The sequence below is a fragment of the Podospora pseudopauciseta genome, chromosome 1, assembly GCF_035222475.1.
Source record: "Podospora pseudopauciseta strain CBS 411.78 chromosome 1, whole genome shotgun sequence".
NCBI classification, from domain to species: Eukaryota; Fungi; Ascomycota; class Sordariomycetes; order Sordariales; family Podosporaceae; genus Podospora; species Podospora pseudopauciseta.
Window position 1 is genome coordinate 2,532,347 of NC_085892.1, and position 15,618 is coordinate 2,547,964.

The 15,618-nt window shown below is 52.4% G+C and overlaps 6 protein-coding genes across 6 annotated transcripts; 3 read left to right on the forward strand and 3 right to left on the reverse strand.

The window, feature by feature from the left end:
- Positions 1-419: 419 nt before the first annotated feature.
- Positions 420-2,360, forward strand: QC763_106890 (uncharacterized protein; the record flags this gene model as incomplete). Its single annotated transcript, XM_062907268.1, has 1 exon — positions 420-2,360. The coding sequence occupies one exon, from the start codon at positions 420-422 to the stop codon at positions 2,358-2,360; it is 1,941 nt and encodes a 646-aa protein (XP_062770199.1).
- A 983-nt stretch (positions 2,361-3,343) lies between these two features.
- Positions 3,344-4,043, reverse strand: QC763_106895 (uncharacterized protein; the record flags this gene model as incomplete). The annotated part of the gene is made up of 2 exons (XM_062907269.1): positions 3,569-4,043; positions 3,344-3,515 (listed from the first exon to the last, which is right to left on the reverse strand). Exons 1-2 carry the CDS (start codon positions 3,637-3,639, stop codon positions 3,344-3,346), a joined length of 243 nt encoding a protein of 80 aa, XP_062770200.1. The 5' UTR covers positions 3,640-4,043.
- Positions 4,044-4,084: 41 nt separating this feature from the next.
- On the forward strand, positions 4,085-8,576 carry QC763_106900 (uncharacterized protein). The gene is made up of 3 exons (XM_062907270.1): positions 4,085-5,077; positions 5,196-6,734; positions 6,792-8,576. Exons 1-3 carry the CDS (start codon positions 4,952-4,954, stop codon positions 8,352-8,354), a joined length of 3,228 nt encoding a protein of 1,075 aa, XP_062770201.1. The 5' UTR covers positions 4,085-4,951; the 3' UTR covers positions 8,355-8,576.
- A 508-nt stretch (positions 8,577-9,084) lies between these two features.
- MTM1 (Carrier protein, mitochondrial) lies at positions 9,085-11,318 on the forward strand. Its single transcript, XM_062907271.1, has 2 exons — positions 9,085-9,646; positions 9,705-11,318. The coding sequence occupies exons 1-2, from the start codon at positions 9,472-9,474 to the stop codon at positions 10,904-10,906; spliced, it is 1,377 nt and encodes a 458-aa protein (XP_062770202.1). The 5' UTR covers positions 9,085-9,471; the 3' UTR covers positions 10,907-11,318.
- A 311-nt stretch (positions 11,319-11,629) lies between these two features.
- pzh1 (serine/threonine protein phosphatase Pzh1) lies at positions 11,630-14,393 on the reverse strand (the record flags this gene model as incomplete). Its single annotated transcript, XM_062907272.1, has 3 exons — positions 11,630-12,711; positions 12,768-12,920; positions 12,987-14,393. 3 exons carry the CDS (start codon positions 14,391-14,393, stop codon positions 12,682-12,684), a joined length of 1,590 nt encoding a protein of 529 aa, XP_062770203.1. The 3' UTR covers positions 11,630-12,681.
- Positions 14,394-14,732: 339 nt separating this feature from the next.
- QC763_0008390 (uncharacterized protein) lies at positions 14,733-15,314 on the reverse strand (the record flags this gene model as incomplete). The annotated part of the gene is made up of 2 exons (XM_062905171.1): positions 14,733-14,825; positions 15,195-15,314. 2 exons carry the CDS (start codon positions 15,312-15,314, stop codon positions 14,733-14,735), a joined length of 213 nt encoding a protein of 70 aa, XP_062770204.1.
- Positions 15,315-15,618: the final 304 nt, after the last annotated feature.

The following is a 15,618-nucleotide window of genomic DNA, read 5'->3' on the forward strand; positions in this document are numbered from 1 at the left end:
GCTCCATGACATCATCAGCCGTGTTGTTCCTGAATGGCAGGCTCAACATCAGATTGGTGATCGGAGCATTTGGAAGACATCCGCACCTTGCACGTGATGACTTTTCAACTTCTAGCGAGAAGGGACTCTTTCTTCACTGTAATATTTGATCCCTTTTACACACTTATAACACCGGACAAACATCACTCTTTATACATCTACCAACCAGAAAAAGAACATACCGAGTTCCCAGCGCAGCCTCTCCTGACCCGCCTCCCTCCTTCTTGCAACCTCCTTCATACCCTCCTTGATGACACAGCAAGGCAGTATCAGCAGTATCAGCAGTATCAACTTCTCCGAAGACTTCCAAATTTGATATTCCTGAATGTCTACACCTTACTCTTAATACCTACCCCCTACCTTCACCCCGTCTCTCAACAATGCCCTCAAGACCTGTATCCCGAGCCTCCCGAACTTCCCGCTCAAAATTACGTCCCTCCCTCGACCCCCACGCCTCCCGCCCTCCCCCATCAGCACCTCACTCACCCCGCTCCTTCCGCGAACACTTCTTCCACTCCCTAACCCCTTACTCAGGCCCCTACCAAGTCGCCTTCCTCGAAATTGAAGTCCCCGTCCGATCACCCCGTCATTTCAGCCGCATCAAGCGCAATGGGTCCTACGCCCTCAAGCTCGACACCGTCCTCTTCGCCGTCTACTACCCCACCGACAACTCTGACCTCCCACGCAGCGAGCGGCGGAGTCTCCACCGCAGGTCCAGAAAACCATTATCCAGAGTCTCTTGGCTTCCTCGGCCCAGAGCGGAGACATGCAAGGGCTATGCAAGGTACTTCAACGTGCCGTATATTCCCATAACGGCGTATATGGCTGCGACGAGTATGTTCACCAAGTTGCCTGTTTTAAGAAATGGGAGGATCTCGTCACGGTGGCCACCTGCTGTTGTTGAGGATGAAGAAGAAGAGAAGGTTACTACGGAAAATATTCCTCCTGCGGAGGGCGGTATAGAGGCGAAAGAGGAGCAAGAAAATGGAAATAGTTTGAGCCAGAATACACTTGTAGATGGCGGGGAAGCCTGTGAGGCAGATAAACAAGATGGAAAGCCAAAGTTCCCGGTGATCATGTTTAGCCATGGTCTTGGCGGGTCCCAAACACTGTACAGTTCCATCTGTGGGGAACTGGCTAGCTTTGGCTTCGTGGTTGTCGCTTTGGAACATCGCGACGGCAGTGGTGCCAGAACGTTTGTCAACAAGGCTGGTTCCGACCCAGATCTCGATAGTCAAGGCCTTGACAGATCGCCTGGGCCACCAAAGGACGAGAAGAAACAACATAAGAAAAATAGTGGACAGGACAAGCCGTACTACAAAGTCGACTATATCTTCCCAAAAGATAACGCCCAAGATACTTCACCACACAACTCGCGTGGCGTTGATAGAGAGCTTCGTGAAGCCCAGATTGAAATGAGGATGGCTGAAATCGAGGAGGCTTTCCACGTCTTGCAGCTTATAAACAACGGAAAAGGAGATGCTGTGCGTGCAAGGAACCTTAGGAAGAAAGGGAATGTCGGTGCCAGCTCACTGGGGCTCGATGGGATCGACTGGGATGAATGGACAGAGAGGCTTTACTTGGAAAATGTGACAATGATGGGTCACAGCTTCGGAGGCGCGACCTCAGTGCAGGCCTTGAGGTCCGAAAGACTTGATTGGCTCTCCCAGGGCATCCTACTTGACGCATGGGGTCCGGCAACTCCTGAGAGCACGGAGCGGGAACGGCTTCGGAAACCGATACTGTCTATCGGGAGCGAGGCGTTCATGCACTGGACGGAAAATTTCGAGCGCGTCGAGCGAATATGCCACGAGGCCCGTGACGGAGGTGCTCCATGCTGGATGACGACGATACGAGGATCAACACACCTGTCACAAACTGACTTTGCTGTTCTTTATCCAAAGTGGATGTCAGTGTTTATGAAGACCATTGTGTCTTCGAAACGGGCCATATACCTGACGGTACACTCGGCACTTGAGTTCCTGAAAATAACGCTGCCACCACAACAGACCCGATTCAAAAAGTCCTGGGCAGATGACCAACTTCTCAGCAAGGCCGATCCCGGGATGGAGATCGAACTGGACAACCGGCCAAATGACAAGTGGGTCGCCGCCCGGCTGAGAATTCCTCACGAATTCAGACAGCGGCTCAAGAGGACTGTCAAGCCGAAAAAGAAGTCCAATGTCCCACGGGATGCCTCGGGAAAGCCCCTGAAAGGTCTTGTCAGCTGGGGGGTTGGGCAGGAAATCTGGTGCCATCAACGCCCTGAGCAGGATGTGCTTGACCGGTACATGGAAGAAAACGGTTGGTCGCCTCAGTAACTCGGAGAGCGCCACCATCCGCTGATCTCCCGTACGCCCAACTGTCCTGCACCCTTGAGGTTGTATCTCGTAGTAGGCTTGGTAATGTATAGCGAGTGAGGATGGGGCATGATCTGCGAGTGTAGGACGGGTTGGGATGTGTAATAACTTCACTTTGGCGCGCCAACCAACGTAAACAATGCGGACACATGAAAGTGACCCCGAGCTGGACAATGTTAACAATAAAGAAGAATGTATCTCACAGCAAGGCTTGCCAGTGCCGGTCATCCGGCCATATTGACATGCACCCCAATGTCAGAAATAGTAGCTCAAATAGTTCTCCAGGAGCGAACGCATGGAAATACAGCCAATGGCCATCTCAACCGCCCCCCTATGCCCAGGCGAGAGGTCAACCTTGGGTAGGGAGAAAATAGCAAGCGAGAGTGAAAGCTGGAGACGGGAAGCAAACGAGGGAATCCCAAAGACGAACGCGTAATGCCCAATCTAAATGTCTTTCCGGGAAGGGGATGATACCACCACCATACCAGGAGCTGGGAGTTCAGTCAAGCGGGGGATATTGCTCGCCTACTGGAAAAAAGGACAGGATAAAAGGCGTGACCTGCTTGTACCTGGAAAGCTGAGGAAAGCAAACACGGCTTGGAAAGCCGGTTGGTGTGTGCAAACTATGACGGACAGCTCGAGTCGCATCATTGAGTGCCATCGGCGGTTGGCAGGCCCTGGAAAACGAGGCTCAAAACCAAGCATCCTGCCCAGGCTCGGCGTGAGTGCCCAGGAGCGGTCCGAAAGAAAGGCGACGAGGCAATAGGCAAATGTTTGGAAAACTTCCGGAAGCAGTATGAATGCAGGATGTGTGGGTCTCAATAACAGGGCCGCCTGCACCCATCGCGCAATGCAGATGATCGTCGTTGTGGGGTTGTACTTTCTTACTCAAAAGCTGAGGTTGTGAGTCTAGGTGGGCGGCTGACGGAGAGATCGATCGGATACTATGGTGAACAGCGCCAGAATGACGCCATATACAGTCCGATCTGGTGAGTGTCAAGCCAGGTTGGCGAGACGGGACCGACGAAGCGTCGTTTTCTTACTGTCCAGAGAAGACTGTGTGGCTCCGAGACGGGCAACCAACTCATCGTCATGATCCCGCTGTAGTAGCGCTTCCTGCTCGTGAGGTTAGCTTCAATATCGGAAAGAGGTCACAATCATTGGTCTACCGGGAGGTTTTTGCGCATCGGCCGGCGCTTGGGGAGTTGAACGAGCAGTTGTCGTGCCTTGTCTCACACATACCATCGGGTGAACTAATTGCCTATAGCCGCATTTGGGGTTTTCTAGAACCAGCATTCAAGGCTAAGTTAATCATGAGTCTTTGTGGAAGAGGTCCTTGGCGTGGTATAGGGAGTACATCTAGTTGCTGATGGCTGCAAGCAAACCGGGTATCGGGCCCAATGAAATCCGGACATTGAAATGAATCTCGAAGTTGATGTGAGAAGCGAATGGCGAAGAAAGCTTGTCCTTGGGAAGCAAAGAGGCCAAGGCTGGGCGAGGAAGCTTAGGTGCTAAAGATCTCCACTTTACCCCCTGTGGCGTTCTGGGGCGGTCCGCTGAGAAGCCACTGGGCTGGTAACCAGTCATGCAGTCCTCTTCTACCTCACTTCGCAACGACATATCTTGTTAGATATTAGATACAAGCAAGCAGTCTATGGCGGCATATAGTGTCTTCAAGTTTAGGTGTTCTCTGTACTCAAGCCCAACCAAATCAATCCCAGCCTACCTTACTTCATTCATCCAGACTCTGAATCCTAGTCATCATCGTTTCCGCACCTCTCAAATCATGCCTCGTTTTCTTGTGTCACCATCACCCGACAGCTCAGCTTTTTCGCTTTGTGTAACACTTCAATAGAAGACGTTGTGTGCCATGTACGCGAACCCGAAGAAGCTTCTCGGCAGCCGGGAGCTTTTCAGCGGTGAATAACATCCTGCTGTCCACAACATCACCCTCGTGTTGTTCCTGCAGCGTACCTGACATGCTTGTCTTTCTATTTCCGCCATCGCTTGCCTGCATCGGAGTGGGTGAGGTGGCCCTCGCAGCTCGCCTTTGTCTTGAGACGAGCCCAAGATGCCACCCACAGCGGGAGGCTTACAACTTTTTAATTTCTTTCCGTTGGACATACACTACAATCAAACACTTCTTGGGCAGGTGGGAAACTCGAGAGTGTGACTCTATGAGCCACTGCTCCCGAGCGTTGCCACCGGATGAAGACTGCGTAGAGACAAGTCACTTTACCCGTCGCTCCAGAGCATCTTGCATTCACCCAAAGCTGCAGCGGATACGCGCGCAAAATTCAAGACACTCGTTTTCAGGTCTTTTCACTCGCTACAGGTCATAGTACGTACGCCCGTTTAGAATCCGGTATTGTACCCTCAAGCCGATCACCCGGCGTTTACCTCGTCGGCAAGTTGCAACCCACTCAGCTTCCACACATATACATATCTCGCCTTGTGCTCGTCCGGGAACATCCAGTGTCTTTTTTCCCTCGAGGGTATCAGGCCACCCTGGACATCTTTTGGTAGAATCACTCCAGCTTTACTGGTCCGTGATGGACATCTTGTTTTCTGCTTATGGCTCTGGGCCACTCCCCAAGACAGCTTTGGAGGAGGTTGAGCGCCGGACTGAGGAATTGCTCAAGTCTGGCACGTTCAACCATCTGGAGAAAAAGTCCAAGGTATGTGCGCCGCTATCCTGCCCCTTCCCGCTTGCTTGCCGTTCGGTGTTGTACCGTCCTGATTGCTGGGTGTTTCATGGCGCAGCATGTCTCTAACTTTGCATTTGTATGACTACAGCTGGACCAGCTACAAGAAACCTACCCTCCCTCCGTGCCATATTCTGCTACCTCCCAAGGAAGCCTCCCATCTCTCCAACTCCCGCGCTTCGACTCACCGCCTACGGACCGCAGTACCCCGATGCTAAGCCCAGAAACCAAGGGTGTTACACTACAATCACTTTCTATCACTATCCCACGATCCCCCGAAAGCCACTCACCGTGCCCCGGCACTGGCGAGGAAGACAGTGGATCAGAAACACCGACGGCAAATCTTGTATCTCCGCACAAGCAGGTCAAGTTTCTGTCTCCGGGCAACGACGAGGAAGCCATGTCAGATCAGTCGTCAATCTGCCAATCTCCCAGCTGGGAGAACTATGGCCAGCGGAAGAGGGAGAAGAAGCTCGAAGCCGAACGCCGGAAAAAGGAAAAGCTGTTAGCGGAGAAGGAAGCGAAGGCGTCGAAGAAACGTACCACTGCAAGACTCAGCAAACTCCCGCCGTCCGCCAGTACGCTGAACACCAGGGCACGAACAACTGGCTTTATCAGTCCAGAGCGCTCCATGTCTGATCCGTCTCTGATCACACAGCATTCACTGCTGCATCTCCAAACGGTCCAACGACCTGAGGGCAGCGGAAAGGCGGCGTCTACCGATAATCTTCAACCAAGCAGGCGTCACTTCCTCGCCTCCAGCGATATTGTAAACGGAGACAATGCTGTTCGGCCCAAGACGGCCACTCAAACCGCCATACACAATACTCCCGGCGATTCGCACTTGGAACTGCGAAGATCTATCTCGGAGGGGCCTCTTCCGAATGTCGCAGCCATTCCATCGTCACTTTCACTACATCAGGATGGCCGGGTTCCAAGAGATATGTGTCCGCCTTCAGCCTCTAGAACGCCAATGCTAAGACATATGTCTCCGTCCGCCCATACGAGAAGCAACAGCCTACCTCAGACGGCGGCTTCGCAGCCCAGAGGCCGCGACGGGCATAAAATAAATCTGACATCGGCAGGGCTGGCTGATGAGGAAGCGTTGGCGAACTCCAAGCCACAACCTTCATCAAGGAGTAGCTCAAGTAACCATAGACATTCGCGACGCTCCTCATTCACCCAAGACGCCAAAGCGGCAGCCATGAAACTCATTGGCAAAAGAGGCACATCTGCGACACGGAGCGACAACACGATAGACACCCAACCGTCAGGCATCGAGGCCGACTACTTTGGCAATGCAAACCATCCCCTCGCCTCAGGCTCAAGTCCCATAGAATCACATGAAACTGCGACCCGCATTCCTCCCTCTACATCTCACAACACTGGAAGTTCTGGGGGCTTCTCGATGACCTCTGCTAGCCAGAGTAAAAGATCCCGAAGTCTCAAAGATGCGGCGAAGGCAGCACTGAGCATTGGAAAAAGACCTCAACTCCAAACAAGCGCAACGACACACATAGCAGGCCCGCCATATTTCTCATTTCGAGACCGTAAGCAGTCAAAGGTGTCCATGTCTCAGGAAGTGGGCAGTCCGAGTGTTCAGGATGAGCCACCCACCCTGACATCAGTAGTAAGGCGTCAAGAACTAAAGCTTTATTTGAAGGTTCGGCATGCTAATGTGAAGCAGACCTCTGTATCTCAGCCCGGGGCACCTGGTTCTGTGGCCAGTAACGGAACTACAAGTCAAACAGGAAGCCGCGCTTCCGAAGGCTCGTCGACTTCAACTTGCTCCACCTTCGAAGACGGATCCTCTCTTGTATCGCAAACAATCACCCCGGACACATCCAGGCCTCAGTCTTCTGGGGGTGATTCTGCATTGGAGAACATTTTGACTCAAAAAGATCCCAATTTCCAAGGGACCGACTACACACAGTCTGCAAGGTCGAGTAAATCGACTACGCCTCGTCCTGGGAATCCAGAAAATTCTGGATTAAGTTCAAGTGGCGATGATGACTGGTGGAACAGAGAGGCCATGCCAGTCGATCAAGATAATGATGCACAGTCTTTCATGACGTCTCGCTCGACTTTTGATGACACGGATGAACCTTCGCCAAACTCGTCGAACAATACAGCTGAGTTACCACTCAGGAACAGGACTGAGGGCTTGGAGTCTCGACTAGGCCTGGCAAGAAAACTACAATCAGCAGACGCATCTGGTTCACCAACCTACCCTACCCCGTTGCCGGGATCCTCTGTTGCACCTGCTATTGCGATACCGCCTCGATCCATGAAACGGAATCTTTCCATTTCTGATTCAGGTCACACATCTCCGTACACTGAGAGAAACACAGAAACTGCCCCAGCTCACTATGGTCCCGTTGAAGATGTTGCCACCAGACCTTTGAAGCGTGAGGGCGCAAATCGAAAGCAAAAAAGGGAGTTGAGGACTCGGGAGTATGGGAGCAACAACCAGTCTGCCTGGCACGGAAACGAGCACTCTGCCGAACCACATCCTTTGTATTTGTCGACAGATTTACCCAGCCCACCTCTCCCCCCTAGATCAGGGACCCGAAAAAGCAAGCCTGTTATGGCTGCTGAGTTTCAAATACCCTCGAGCCCTTACTCAGAGGACTTCCCCGGGGACGATAGTGTTTTTGGTCCCAGCTCTCATGTGGAGCCATCACCTCACCCAAGCACCAGGTTTACACATCATAGCGCCGCCAGACCATCATCACAACCTCGAACACACTCTGCTCCAATTCTGTCTCCTGCGCCTATCTCAGCGCTGAGACCGCATACTCCATCGCCGCTTACTTCCCCGGGCGCACAAAATTCAGGTGGTGCTTCTAAACCTGGACCGGTATCTATCCTGAAGCCACCAAAGCACTCAGAGATATCATTGTCTGCACCGACATCGCCAGGCCAGCCTCCCACCCTGTCCGCACTGCCGAGACACATGCAACTGAAACCCGGCACCTCCAGTCGCACGCCGAGTACCGTCACAGAGTCACGGATGGCTCCCATAGCCAAAATGTTTGTCGAGTGCTGCAGCTGCAAGTTTTACCACGACATGCCATCCAAAATCTACGAATGCATGGCGAAACCGGACGCGGTGGTCGAGGACAGAAACCTGGGGATATCGGGAGCGATTACCACCGCAGTGAAATGCCCATGGTGCCAACATAGTATGAGCACCGGTTGCTGCGCGGGTTATGCTGCTGTTGTCTACCTCAAGGAGAAGTTGCACTAGAGGGTTAGTCGGTATGTTTTGCATTTTTTGAGAGCGCCATAAGGGGCACATAAAATGGATTTCCTTGCTTGCGAGCTTGAGTTTACTGTAGCATGTTTTTTCCAGTATTGTCCGCATAAGATGGCGAAGAAAATGGAGGGAAAAGCCTGTCGTTTTCGCGATTCCATGTCTTACCTAGGTAGCTCATGAATAAAGTTTGTTCTCCGTTACGATACTTTCCGGCTGTATCTAGTATTTATGTGTATCATTTCAACGCCAATGTATTTATTGTTTTCAATTGGCGCACACTCTGTCTTCGGATGCCGGCAAACATCTTCAATATCGAACAACTACCGCGACGCGTGGCTTTCTGATGATTCAAAATCATAATATCTGCGTGTAATAAACACCAGAGCAGCTTTCCCGGCGGGGGATCAACAGGGTGCGGGATTATGCCATCTCGTTACTCATCCATGTTGTTTAGACTTACATGAACGGTCCGGCAGTTGATGTCACCTATCAGATACATCTTATCGGTGATTAAGCCTAGACCCTTGGCAGCAGATAAGATAAGATCTCAATGACATCACGGAGCAGTTGCAAGGTGGAGGTCTCGGCTTTAAGGTTTCCTCTCGGCAAAAAGCGGGTCTTTGGTGACCCACAGTTTTTTCCCGCCAGCCGCAAGGGACAGACTCCGTTGTCGGTTCGGCTGGTCGAGAATCTTCCGTGTGAGTGAGTGTTTGCCGTCAATGACGCCGAAAGGAAGAGGACCAATTTTTCTGCGTCGTTTTTGCCCCTTCGGATACCAATTGAGGAGAAGACCTCCGGTTCGGATTTTTAACTTTTGCTTGTCATTGCGCCCTGCAGATACCTCTTTATTTTTGAGACGGGAAAAAAAATAGAACGTCAATTTTACACATCCATTTTCCCTGCGCAAAGAATCCCCGATATCCGTCACACCCGCGCGCAGCACCATAGCTGCAGGACAAAGAGGTGTCCCGTTGTAACGGTTCGTGCTCCACACTTGCGTAGGTGTGGACTGGATAGGATCGCGAGGGGGAGGAACACATCTCCGGCAGTCCGCCCTGAGAGAGGGATTCCAGACGTTGCCGGCGACAGGCATCACACAGACAGACATATGGGGATGCTTTCTAGCGAGGCGCAAACTCCCGACTTCCGACAGAACCACAATAGGATGGCCGGCCATGCCTCGCCATCGGTCGTAGTTGGTACTTCAACTGATCCGGTCGAGATCACGACCGTACAGAAGATGCTCTCGGCCACATCGGGTAGCTTGATCACTGGTTTGTTAGGTATGTCTCCTCACCCATACACTTGTGATGAGCGCCACTGATGCTGATACTTCAACAGTAACACCTCTCGATGTAGTGCGAGTACGATGGCAAGCTCAAGGCCTTTCTAAGCCGCCACCACAACCCCTAACCGCCGACTTTTCCAAGCTCTCACTCTCGAGCCCCACGCCCTTTCGACCATCCAGCCTAGGCGTGACAGCCTGCTGCCGCGAAGTCTTCTTCGCAAACAATAACTCCGAAATCTGCGTCGTCGGTCCTCGGGTTCACGGAGCCGGTGCCACAGTAATCGACTGCGCCGTCGAGCACACCCAGCAACGAACCTTTAACTCCACCTTTGACGGTCTCCGCAAGATCGCTCGCAATGAAGGTATCACCACCTTATGGCGCGGTCTCTCCCCGACCCTCGTTATGGCCGTCCCTGCCAATATCATCTATCTAACCGGCTACGACTGGCTCCGTCTTAACCCCGCCTCCCCAATACAGCGCACCAGCGTCCGCGATGACATGGCCCCCTTGGTAGCAGGAATTACAGCACGCATGGTTGCGGCCGCCGTCGTTTCCCCCATCGAGCTGTTTCGCACTCGGATGCAAGCCGCGCAAGGCGGTAGTTCCTCTGAGCACCTTGCCGAAACCCTCCGCGGAGTCAAGGATATGGTCAACACCCACGGGTACCGCTCTCTCTGGCGCGGGTTGACACTCACGCTGTGGCGGGATGTCCCCTTCTCGGGTATGTACTGGTGGGGATACGAAACCATTCGCGGGAAACTCACCGATGCCCGTGAGCGCGGGAGGTCGACAACTCTGGAAATGGACCTCGATCGTGACGCGCAGAGAAGCTCCAAGGCTCGCGCAAGGAGAAGAAGCCAAAGCAGGGAGAACCACGCGGATACTTTCACGGATAGTTTTGTTGCCGGCGCCGCCTCGGGTGCGTTTGCATCAGTGGCGACGATGCCTTTTGATGTAGGCAAGACAAGAACACAAGTATTCAGGGACTCGGGGACATTAGCCAAGTCGGCGGTGGGCAATGCGGTAGTGGCACCAGAAGAACAATCGATGGGGAGACTGCTGTGGCACATCTTCCGGACGGAGGGGATGGGAGGGTTGTTTAAGGGTTGTGTACCGCGCACGCTGAAGGTGGCGCCGGCATGTGCGGTCATGATCAGCAGTTATGAGGTGGGTAAGAGGGTGTTTAGGGGGGTGAATGAGAGAAGGATGTTGAAGGACGTTGGCGGTGGGGAGGAACCAGGTGCTGCTGCTTGAACCACCCGCTTGAGCGGCTCCGACTACTCATCCATTACTTCTTCTTTGTAATATGAGCTGGGTGTGTGAACTCTCCACTTTTTTTCCCTGTTTCTATTAGCATCACTATTTTTCTTGTTGGTTTCATGGGGTTTCTTCAAGGATACTGGAATGATGGTTAGGTCGGCCGGAAGGAAGGGGGGGTTAAATAAGCATGTTTGGCGTTTTTTTTTTGCATTTTTAGAAAGAATCGAAGATATATGGTGGGTTAGATTGAGGGGGAGAGTACACTAGGGAGGGGGAAGGGTGAGTAAAATGAGAAGTACCCCAAGGATGTTGCTCTATGACATGCTGGGTGGGTAGAGACAGCGAGATAATGTATATCATTTGTAACAATATAAAAGTGTGCATATATTATCATTTTCTGGCTTCAGGTATTTCTTTCTTCTTGCATGGAGCCTGGACATAGTAGACTGGGAGCCTAATTATCGTGCGGTTGTTGTAGCGTTTTTATTTGATGCTCTTAAACCGACCGAAGGTAGGCGTATTCTATCCTACTAGATTACATGTGTCAGCCACGTCAAAGCTGCCAAAGTTAGCAACAGGTGTTTAAGGGATGATCTTGGCCTAGGTGAAGAGGAGTGAGCAAACATTTAAATGTCTCTCGATTCTCTACCATACTTACCTAAACCACCTGGTAGAAAAACTTCCCTTCAACGCTTGCCAGAAGACTCATCACATGAGCGAGTTATCATCGCAAGTAACACCTCAGCCAAGCCATTGGCTCATCGCCAACATATTGTATTCAATAGACTTTCACATCACCCCTCTACTAGACGTAATGATCTCCACCGACCAACGTCAAAACACCCACATAAAAGCACATCGAATCCCCTGACACACAGACAGAAATAAACCGTTAAACGTATTCAGAGGGGAGTCGAAATTTTTTTTTTTGGTTGTTCATCAAGAAAATTAAAGAGGTAAAAAGAAAGTAGTCGAAGAGAAATAGAACAAAACAACGCGCTCGATAGCCAGCAAGTTATTCCCTGTGTTGCACGCGCGCGCACACGCACACACAGACTAACAACACATGCCGAAAACACGCCCACAAAAACCCACGACACACATCATTACCATCTCCGCCAAAGCCAAACCCAAGCCTCAAAAGTCGCCTGCTCCCAGGCATCAGCGGCTGTCCAGCCAGCAAAAACAAAGCACCCTCCATTTTCCCAAATTGCCCCCTGAACTGCCTCTGGTTCCTTCTATGGCACCCCTTGTGCCCAGCAGCGGTAATGTGTCCCTCGCCTGACCTCGTTGGTTGTGTCGTTGCTTATCGATGGAAAAAGACAAGCCAAAGCAAAACGCGCCACATTGTGGAAACGTCGGCGGTTGTGAGAATAAGGGTCTCGTTGACCAAGTGTGAGGTGTTCGTCCATCTGTGACGCCCCCTGCTGTGTCTCTATATCGAGATACGTTCCAGAATCCCAACATATTGACCAGCCCTCGTTGTCGTTGATTGCCGCCAGATGACCGTATCTGTTACTCGCTTGACTATCGCCATCCTCATAGTTGCTGTTGCCCTAGCTATCGCATCACTCTCTTCGTCGAGTGCTCATATTTTCTGCTTCGGTGCCTCGATGCCCCGCTATGCTTGTTGCGAAAAGATCCGCGAATCGACCATGTGCATGTGATCTGTATTATGCGAGAGCGTATCGGTTCTCCTGTGATGAGCAAAATAGCTCCATTAATTGTTGGTTATACATGTGCCATGTTCACGCAATCTCCTTGACGCCTCAGACGCTCTGAGGATACACACTCGCAGGCTGCAAGGTTTGTTAGCTTTGCTCCAATCAAGCACTTGAAGGACAGGTATATATACCGGGCTGTTAAGGATTTGGTTGCGCTTGTTCCGCCCCTTCTTAATATGATTCTTGAGTGCATTAGAGTCAAGAGGTTTGAGGAGCTCAAAGCTGCAAAGAAGTTCGGTTGATACCGACATAACGGCACCCCAGTTGTCAAATTCGCCACAGTACTAGAAGAGTATCAGTTAGTATTAGTATGTAAACCAAAAAGTTGTCGAGCTAAAAAAACAACTCACGTTGGGAGCGCTGAAGACTGTGACGAGAACACGATCCGTAAAGAATTCGTAGCCGTCTTCAACAACCATGTGGGCGCGACAAACAAGATCAAAGTCATTGGCGGCCAAAAAGTCAACGATGACCTTTTTCCCGAAGCAGTAACTGACACCGCGTTCGTTTGACTCCCAGTCTGACTCCATGTCTGCCGGATCAGACCACAAAAGGTCGTTGAGCAAGCCGTAGTCAGGGACATCGGTAGGCCTAGCAATGTTCCTGATATCGTCCATGTGGCTGAGAGCCGGCGAAAGTCCTCCGTGGACACAGAAGATCTTGGCAGCGACGATAGCCGCAATGGGAAGCGTGTTGAACGTGTCGACGAATGTCTTCCAAATCTTCACGTTGCATCTCCGTTTGCACTCATCGTAGAATCCGTATACGCGCGTGACATTGGCGCATTCGTGATTTCCACGCAGCAAGAAGAAGTTCTCGGGATACTTGAGCTTGTAGCAGAGCAAAAGCAGGATGGTCTCCAGAGACTGCTTGCCACGATCCACGTAGTCGCCCAAGAACAGGTAGTTGGAGTTTGGGGGAAACCCGCACATCTCGAACATCCGAATCAGGTCGGTATACTGGCCGTGCACGTCTCCTACTATCTTGACGGGCGCGTCCAGCTCGAGAAGGGCGGGCTGGGAAAGGAAAACTTCCCGAGCCCGATGGCAGATCGCCGTGATTTCGGCATTCTTGAGACACACTCCTTTTGTGACTTTGCCGGCGTAGGCGGCATCGAGAAGGCGCTTGATGAAATCATCCAGGTCAATATCCTTGATCTCACTCATGGTGACTCCAGCATCTTCCTTTCCAGACTCATTGGGTGAGTTGTTAACCAAATTGACAGCGTCATCGCGCTTCACCAGGATGGACTGGCCCGCCGGTTGTGCAGGAAGGGCTGAACTGCCGGCACCCGAGGGCGGTTGGTCCGAAACGTGGTCCACCTCCCCGCTGGCCTGCGCAGCCGAGACATCGTGGTATCCCGCCTTCATGGACGCGGATTGTATCGGCGAGGGCGGCGGAAGGTCATCAGCCACGGGAGAAGTCGGCACGGCAGTATCGACCGATGACGGTGAGCTGGGGGACGGGATAGAATCGGCACGTAAGACGCGTGACTGGGACGATCTTGCGCTCCTGCCACCTGTAACATCCGCCTTTTCGTTCGCATCACCGTTCACAATGAGTGCCGAGCTCCTAGGACTGTCTGTCCTGTTGGACCCTGGGATCTTGGAGCGCAGGGAGCGAAAAGACCTAGATGACTCTCTGGTGTCGGACCTGCTGAACGAAGGATACGACTGGAAGCCCTCGGGGCCGGTCCGGTCGCCATTAGCGGCACCCTTGGCCGACGATCCGGACTCCTTGGAGGATTGGTTGCCCATGATTTCTCAATGTCAGAGAATTATAGCTCTTGAGATAGGGCCTGGACGGCGTGCACACGCGCGTGGTTCCGGGCAGGTCGCTCTTTGGCCAAGACCTACACAGCCTACCGCTGGCACCCGTCTAGAAGCGATTTGTAATTCTTGTTGTGCCCCTTGGTTCTAGGGAGGGTGGTAGAGTCTGTCGAGACAGGAAAGCAGTTGGGTGGCGGTGGTTGACCGACGTCCCGATGAGCTCTCCGTTTTCAACGATACCAAGGGAAGACAGTGGAAAGGTGTTGGTAAGAGCGGGGACGGTGGTCGAGGCACGGCGGAGACTCCGGTCAGTCAGCGGTGTCGGATCTATCGGGGTCGGACAAAGGCCGACGGATAACGGATGACGGATGGTCCGGTCGGTAGCACGTCGAATCCGGGGTGAGTGGAGGTGAAAATGGTCTTTCGAGGTATTGCTATGATGTCAGCCTTGTCCGCGCAGCACACGACCAGCAGCAGCAGCGATAATATTCCCAAGAAGAGACGCGAGCCAATTCTTGGGTGAGCTGGATGAAGGGAAAAAAAAGGAATTGTGGGGATATAGACGGGGGAAGGTTTAAGTTCTCGTTTGTGGAAAAAATGAAAGAACCTACGGCCGATAAGAGGGCAACCGAGACGGAGCGACCAGGAAAAAACTAGGCCGCCAAGGATGGGAGGTGTGAGAACGGGGCCAGGCACAGTCCAACCGACTAGGGACTTGGATATTTCGCTTCAAGGAGAAGGGCGGGCTTGCTAGTGAAGAGAGCGGGCGGTAGAGTGGTTTAGTGTGACGTGCTCGTAGGTTAAAAGGATGTGCTGCTCTGGCACGATAGACCGATGTTGCCGGTGGAGCGAGGCTTGCCACTGCTGCGTTGATGGGTTGATGGGCTTGCCACGGGGGTCAGTACACATCACACGCTCACTCGGTAGGGATGAGAGAGCGCAAAAGGCGTTTGGCGGAGCGAACCGTGTGCGTAAGTAGGAGAAGGTTTTCACGGGAACAGATGAAGTGGGCGGCGGGAATGGGGGAAGGCTGCTTGATTGATGACGATGCGGCTGTCGAGTGAAAGATTGGCGCTTTGACACGGTGGTCTGCCGCAGAGTCAATTGGGCGTCTGGGTCGCTCCGACCTCCAGGTTGCTGGATCCAAACACGACTGACTTGGGCCCTAGGCAGGGGATGGGAAAGAGCAGTACAACAGGATCACGAATGGCAA